Here is an 8,204-nt window from a genome sequence, read left to right on the forward strand (position 1 = left end):
GGAAACTGTCGTAAACCGCTTTCCGCCCCTTAGATTGAATATACCAGGGTTTAAACTGCGGGCCCCAGACAGCGAGGGAAAAGTGAGACTGAGGCTCTGGTTGCATGCAGTCTCTTGTGAAATCTGTTCTCAAACCACCAATGAAATTCTTCTCATAGCTTTCAAATGTCCAGAGAAGAAAAGCAGGCCACACCTTGTATAGAATGTACTGAGTCTTTATGTCTCACACAGAAAGCCATGAGGACAAGTATATAGGAGCCAAATCAGTAATGGAGCATGAAATAAGACCTTTTCTGGAGACCTGATGTTTAACAAGCACTCCACCTCTTTTTATTTCTGTTTTCAACTTTCTCATTTTCGGGCATCTCCCTCTCTGCTGTTCTGAGTTTCAGCTGTATGCAGTCCAGGAAAATGTGGGGTATTTATACCAGCTCCACAGCAGGAGATCTAAACAGCAGAGATCTGAGGACAATGCCAGCTCTGGCATAAATAACCTCCAGGGGAATAGGTTGGGCCAGGCCGGGTCCTGTTTTAAAAAAATAAAAATGGGGGAAGTTCCACATGTCAAAACAGGAAGTGTAGGCCTGTAGAGTCAGCTTTTCTGTGCTCAGTCCCAATCCCAGGCCTTCAACTTCCCGTCTGGGGGTTCTGCTCCAACCTTCCCACTTCCTCTATTTTTGGATTCAGCAGCAGACACACAGGGAGCCAGACTTGAATCTACTCACCTTTTCCTAGATTTCATCATAACATTATGTGAAGGCAGAGAAGGAGCAGATTACAGTCACTTCGAGAAGATAGTTTAGCAGATACTTTGGTGTTTTTTGACCATATCACATCCTTAGCAGCAGCTCTAGCTAGTGTGGTACTATACAGAAATATAATACTGAGAAAATAAATGGAATTTGAACATCTACAGCGGTCTTTTCACTCACTCCTGGCCTCCATAACCACTGTTTAAGCTTTAGATTTTCTCACTGCATACATATGTAGTTTGCAGTTACGGCAGTATTAATCCTTGCAACTTGGTAGTTTCATGATTTCAGACAAAGGTAGACAAAAACAGCTTCTCAGATCTAGCTAGTGAACTGAGCTGATGTCTGTTGTTGGCAGGATTTGTCAGCTATAGCTAGTTAGCTAATTAAGTTAACTTTATCCCCATTAATTGGTTGGAAAAAGATGTGTCCAGCTGATATTGTAGCATTTACAGCTGCTTTATTTTGAAAGAACGATCTTGTGAAAGAGGTACGGTAATAGATTTAGTAAATAGTCAGCATCACCATTTAAGCCATGGAAATAAAGAAACTGAAGTAGAACTCCTGTTCCTGCTGGTCCTGGTGTTTTTCTTTCCACAGTCCAAAATTTTGGACATGTTCTGAAACAAACCCAAGGGATTCGCATTATAACCAAACCTGATGAGAACATAGCAAAACTTAACCTAAGCATAATTAGACTGATACAGCCATCATCACTGACAGAGAGTGAAAACCCAAACACTGACAGCAGGAAGATGTACTATCAATAAAAAAAAGATAAGATGGTTCTACCTGACCTGCACTAAGTAGAATCAGGGATCAGTCTTACTCATCATTGGGTCATTTCCTAATTTCTTAGGACCAGATGGACCCATGAAGACTTCTACTTTGAGCCTCAATTCTGAAACACACCTTGTGAAGGATCGTGACACTTGTGATGTCCTGTAAAAGTTTCATATCAGCGAACACACACTGAGAGAAGCTGCTGCCAAATAACAGCAACACACCTAAAAAAAGTACATGAGTAAATAAAATTTTGTAAAAGTTGTTAAATGTAAGAACAAGAGAAGACTAATGGAACTTGTGCTTATGATATCTGTACGTCATTCTCTGGCTCAGAGGGCTAAACAAAGATGACTTTGCAGGGACTAGTGTCTCATTTCACAGCAACTGTGAGATCCTCAAGCCTTCTCTTCGGGACTGGAGACAGACTGCAGCTGTTGTGAGTTCGGTTTCATGAGGTTTGGACCCAATCCCGGAACTTTGTTTTTCATTTTTCATGGTTTCAACGTGATGCTTTCTTCCCCTTCGGCTAGTTTTTCAACATGAAACTGAAAAAAAATAACAGATTGTGTTTTTGGTGTTCTCTGGTCTGAGGTTGAGACTTAATTGCTCGGTAGCGGAAGCTGATTTGTTGTTTTAGAAGCAATCATCGTTCAAGTGCCAGACAGGCATTTTCCCTCCAATGAAGGCATCATAAAAGACATTTTATTTCCTACTGTCAGCATTATTGGTGCCAGTGTGCAAAGCTGACAGCTTGGGTGGAAATAGCAGCTCAGTGGTTTTGAGGTTGGATGACTTCAGAATGGTTTTACACTTTCTAATCACACTAACTCAACAGACCACCTGTTACACGCCAGCTTTGTCTTCCACTGTTTAACCTGAACATTTTCATCCATGTGTATCAAATACATGCTTGGAAATGCTGACAATGACAAGCATAAAGGCCAAATACAGCATAACAGCAAGAAATTGGCTGGCTTTGACTGATGTTATTTGTTGGTGGCTCAGATGAGGATCTACTGTCCATGTCTGATCTGTGGGTTGTTTGTGTTTTTGCAGAGGTGAAGGACTATGAACCAGCATATGGCTCTAAAGTGCGAGAGCACCCCTGTGTGGAGAGCATGAAGGACAACGTGCTGAGAGACCGAGGGAGACCTGAGATCCCTGACAGCTGGCTCCAGCATCAGGTCAGACACTGAGCACTGCTTTACTGTTCACTTACTGAAGCAGAGATACTCAGAAATCAAGAATTATTAGTTAGAACTAATTCACAATTAAATGTGAAGAGCCCCTTAAGAGATAATTTACAGTTTTTCTCAGTCACTTTGGTACATTTCTCAGATCAGAATTGAAATTCTCAAAACTACTTGTTCAATCTTCACATCATTGTGTCACTTGTGCACATCAATAAAGCAGTTTCTCATTTCTTTGAACAAGTTGCAAATGCTTTGGTTCATCCATGCAAATGATTCTGTACAATTCTCTGCTGTTTACTACATTATCAGCTGCTTATGTCATGTTGATCTAAATGTATTCTAATGTGTCTCTGTTGAATAGTCTCACCCTCCACAACATTTAGGTATTAGTTCATCACATCAGTCTTTACATGCAAAATGATTGAACAAATTGTCATAATGCATAAAGGATGTTTCTATACATTTCCATTAGACTTTTTTTCTAAATCTGTCCTAAACTGGTAAATTGTTCCCAGGTGAATCTTGACCTTCTTGAATGAAGGGTTAGAATTTTCTGAAATTGCTCAAAGACACAAGAGAAGATATTCGTTGAGATGTGGATGAGAATTTGTGTCCCAACAGACAGGAACATCATTAGGTGCAGGAAGACTGAACTGTAATTCCTACAGCGCTGTATGTACAGTTTTCCCTGATTTCTACTGTTTATTTGTTTTTTGTGTGCTATGCAGCGCTGTTTTCCTTTCTGTATCACAATGACGTGGTCTGTCAACAGATTACAATACAAACAGTAAAAGCATAAATGTGAATCTTGTCTCTTGCAATCAATCTCCCACATACACTGAGGTGGAATTTACAATTTACAATAACTGTCATCAAAACTTTAGCCATAGTTTCCATCAGAACATCCCTCCAGAGAACACTGTTATAATGACAACATGACTCAGCAAACTGACTGTTTTATCCACACAATGACACCAGGACTAGTCATTCTGATGCCACTGACATGTTCACTGACACAGATATTTACTTCTGAGAGATGAACTAAGGATTCTGAGCAAGAGACTGGCTTTTGCAGGTAATCCATGGTGTTTTGCTATTTGTACAAATTGTTTTGAGAAGCACACTTACTGTTTTGCAAATGTTGAGGATGATTTGAGAAATGTACCAAAGCGACTGAGAAAAACTGTAATCAGTATGATTAAACTGCACAGTGACTTGGTGGTTAGTACTTTCATCTTGCAGCTAGAAGATCCCCGGTTCATGTCCCATTATCTTTCTTCATGGAGCTTCCATGTTCTCCCCTGTACATATGTGGGTTTTCTCCAGGTTTTCCAGTTTCCTCCCACAGTCCAAAAACATGCTGAGGTTAATTGGTGACTCTAAATTGTCTGTAGGTGTGAATATGAGTGTGATTGTTTGTCTCTATATGTAGTCCTGTGATAGACTGTTACCTGTCCAGGTGTCCCCTGTCTTCACCCTCAGTCAGCTGGGATAGACTCCAGCCCCCCATGACCCTGATGAGGAATAAGCAGTGTGTAGATAATGGATGGATGATTATCACAGTCTACTAATGTGCTATGGACAGGGGAGTTACAACAAAAAAAGTAATTAGATTTGAGGGTTTAACTATATTTCAACATCTTTTTTTAAACTGCAGAATAAAACTGAAGACATTGAAACTAGGCAATAACACAAAGTGTAAAACTCATATTTTAGATTTTAAAAGTAGCCACTGTTTGCTTTAATGGAAGCTTTACAAACTCTTCGCAATATTTTAACCATCCTTACCTGAAACGGTTTTCAAATTAGAAGTGAGCCTTGTCAAAAGTTAAGCGGTTGAATTTCTTCTATCTTAAAGTTGAGGTTGTGTTGGCATACAGCAAATAGCCCAGTTCAGCTACTGTAGTAAACCATGCTATGCCAAGAAGAACTCATGAAAAGCAACAGTCTGTCATTATGTTGAAACATGAAGGCCAGTCAGTCAAGAAAACTTTGAAGGTTTCTTGAATTGCAGTCACAAAAATGATCAGTGCTGTGACAGAACTGGCTTTCATGAGGACCGCCACAGAAAAGAAAAACCAAGATCCCTCCACTGCAGATGGGAAATTCAATAGACCATGTCGTTCTGACCTTTTTCAATAAGAACAGGCAATATACCAGGTCCTATTTGGTTAAACAGATGATTTACTCTTTGGTTATTGAAAAAGAACATCATTTTCATATAATAATGATGTGGCATTTTATAACACAGTATCATTAATATGACTGATTTCTGTTTACTGAAGAAAATCATAATTACTGCGTTGATTACAGCCTTTCACTCATTCAAAGACATGCACATGAACATTTTAACATTGTTCATATGTGTACATTGCACACAAGCTATAGACTTCCTTGGTTCTCAAATCAAATCCTGTACAGTGTGTCACAGTGTTTTTAGAATTTAAATATGTATGTATCTATTTTTATCTGATAAATTACTTCAGAATGGAGCATAATGTCAGTAATTTTTTTGACGAATTTTTAACGGAAAAAAGTGAGTTCACAACTTTAGGATAAAGGTTAAGTTTATGAAACTAATGTATTAAAGCTGTTCAATTATTCCATAATTGTTTTAGATAGATTTGCTTTTAATTAACATTTTCTTGCTTCCAGAATTGTTTTTTATTTGACTTCAAGATTGTATAAACTATAGCTGCTGTTGGAGAAACTCTGATTGATTTGGATACATATATAAGGGAGTCTTACAGTCTAAAAGTCTAACATGAGACCTCAGCAGTCCATTCATTCACCCTATTTTTTCAAATCAACTTAAATTATAAGAACGGTTAGGAGAAAACGATCCAAAAATTAGGGCCAGAAATGTGAAGACAAATCAACTAATTCCATTAACTTGAACATTTAGAGTAAGTTCATGAAAAAACAAAGGTTGATTGCACTAAATTTCTTTAGCTCTGAGCTCAGTCTCAAATTCATGCTCTCCTGCTCCCTCTGCAGGGCGTGGCGATGATCTGCGCCACCATCAAGGAATGCTGGGACCACGACCCCGAGGCCCGTCTCACCGCCCACTGCGTCGCAGAACGCATCTCCGAGATGGAAGACGAGATGGACAAACTGTCCAGCCGCAGCTCCTCAGCAGAGAAGATCCCAGAGGAGCTGAAGATCCCCATAGAGGTGGAGATCCCAGAGGAGGAGGTCAAAATCACCAAAATACAGAACATCATATCTGTGGACTGCTCCGTGAGTGACGAGAAGTGAGAGAAAGCCTCACGGACTCTCAGTGGAGGTCTTTCAACAACAGCACTTCTTCTGCTTTGATGGGATCTGAGGACAGAGTCGACGGTGATGTTCAGGAGCTGAGCTCTTGCAGGACTTTGAGCCAGATGGAGTGTGAGCCACAGTGTCATTTCTAATTGTAGCCCAGCAAAGCTAAACTCTGGGTGATGCTTTTGGTCTTCGCCGCTTCTTAAATGTAACAACTTGACATAATCAGCTGAAAAGCTACAGAGCCAAAAGCCAAAGTTAACTGGAAGCTTCTAAAGATGTGTAGAGCATGGAGAGTCAGCCAGGCTTCTCTCTGAGCACACACGTCTCATTACGAGAAATTAACAGGGCAATAGCGACAAAGCCAAAGATATTTGATGTGCACTTTACCTTGTGATACTTATGCAGTACAGACGTTTATCTTTTCCTTGTGTTCTTATATTCTAACATGCTTTTGCCTGAAAGTGCCTTTTTGCGTTTGACTTTGAGCCAAAACGCCAGCAGAAATGTCACCTTAACACTAATGATGCTGTGGACTCCATCCTCACCAGCAGGAAATTAAAGGAATATATGTCTGTGTGTGTTTCTGTGTGTGTGTGTGTGTGTGTGTGTGTGTGTGTGCGTGTGCGTGCGTGCGTGCGTGCGTGCGTGCGTGCGTGTGTGTGAATGAGAGTGTGTGTGTTGTTTGTACTCGGCTACACTCACTTTGACCTTGTTTGCCAAATAAACAAGCACAATGTGCATAGAGACAAGAAGTGTACATAGGAGAGAAACCAGCAAAAATAAAGGGAAAGCAATCTTACTACAGAGCTTATCGTTGAATGCAAAGAATAAAAGACTTCATAAAGGTGTATTTTTTAAAACAGTGTATGTTTTGTGTCTATACCAATGGGAAATGCCAAAGATCTTTTACCCTGCCTTACAATACAGTATGTGTCATATGTAAAATATTGTAAATCTTTTATGGATTAAAGATATTTCTGTATACTGATTCTCTTGCTACTCATTCTGTGAACCAAAGCAAGTTGGAAGGAACTTTAGATAATGTTATATCTGCTCTAGATGTCTGTTTTTCATGCATAACCCTTACAAAGGTGTAGAGGTAGAGTGAGCACCCCTAGATTCAAATGAAATACTGCTCCATTGTTCCTGGAAAGTATTAAGCTTAAAAGCTCCTTTTGTCAGTTTCTGCCAAACTCTTAAATCTGACGTATAAGAGGAGTGTGATCCTCTTAAATGCAGGCTATTATCTTCAGTTCATTTCATCTGACTTTGTGATTTCAACCTTATGATAAGTCATTAAACTCTTTGAATGGGGAAAAGTCTCACATGACACTTCGAATGGATGAGAAAGAAAGGAGGAGAGTTATCTAAGGAGATAACGGCAACAATATTTGCCAGACATGGTCAATTACTGTGACCACAGCTGCTGATATTTTTAAGTTAAAGGGCCATGGGACTGTAGCCAACCGTAGTGATCCCAGACTAAACACATGGGAAGCTTGGATAGTGGAAAAAGAACCATGGAAAACTTGAAAACACGTACAGCTGAAGAGACCAAGGTACAACAGTGTTTCACTGTTCCATTAGATGAAAGTCAACAATATACTCTGGACAGATTAAACAAGATTTTTGGTACATTTTTAATGAAGAGAACATCATCCCCTGTGTGAAACAATAAGCAAGCTCAGTTGTGCTTTTGAAGTTGCTGTATCTGGCACAGAGGGTCTCAAATCTTTTCAGGATATAATGAAATCAGAAGATTATCAAGGCATTCAAGGAGTGAACCACACATCCAAGGGCTGATTTTAATCAGTCTGAGCATCTATGGAAAGAGCTGAAACTCATAGGTGGGATAAGGCCCCTGTCAAACTGGAGCGAACTGTACAGAAGAAAGAAGTCTCACTAAGAGCTGGATTGCAGCGACTGCCTCATAACGGTGTACTGCAATATATTGGACAATATTTTTGTCCAAGTCAATTTAATTTTTATTTCTATTTTAAGTAGAAGGGCACCAATAAAAGTCTCTTCATCTGTAAGTAAAAGTCACTTAAAAGATCAAAGTTGTTTTGTTTTTGTTGTTGTTGTTTGTTGTAAAGCAGTAGAGCTAGTTGTACTTGAGAGAGTTGTTATGGTAACCACATTAGCTAATAGCTGATCTGTCTGCACATTCAGGGTATACAGAGGTTAATCTAGCCAACACCAACAC

General features: G+C 39.6%; 1 protein-coding gene across 1 annotated transcript in view; it reads left to right on the forward strand.

Moving 5' to 3' along the window:
• tgfbr2b (transforming growth factor beta receptor 2b) overlaps positions 1–6,986 on the forward strand; it is a 39,911-nt gene extending 32,925 nt beyond the window's left edge. Inside the window, exons 9-10 of the mRNA XM_023278051.3 lie at positions 2,595–2,722; positions 5,729–6,986. Coding sequence (XP_023133819.2) covers positions 2,595–2,722; positions 5,729–5,989 — 389 coding nt within the window. The 3' untranslated portion in view covers positions 5,990–6,986. The remainder of the gene's footprint in view (positions 1–2,594; positions 2,723–5,728) is intronic.
• The last annotated feature ends 1,218 nt before the right edge of the window (positions 6,987–8,204 follow it).

The sequence above is a fragment of the Amphiprion ocellaris genome, chromosome 9 (assembly GCF_022539595.1).
Source record: "Amphiprion ocellaris isolate individual 3 ecotype Okinawa chromosome 9, ASM2253959v1, whole genome shotgun sequence".
NCBI lineage: Eukaryota > Metazoa > Chordata > Actinopteri > Pomacentridae > Amphiprion > Amphiprion ocellaris.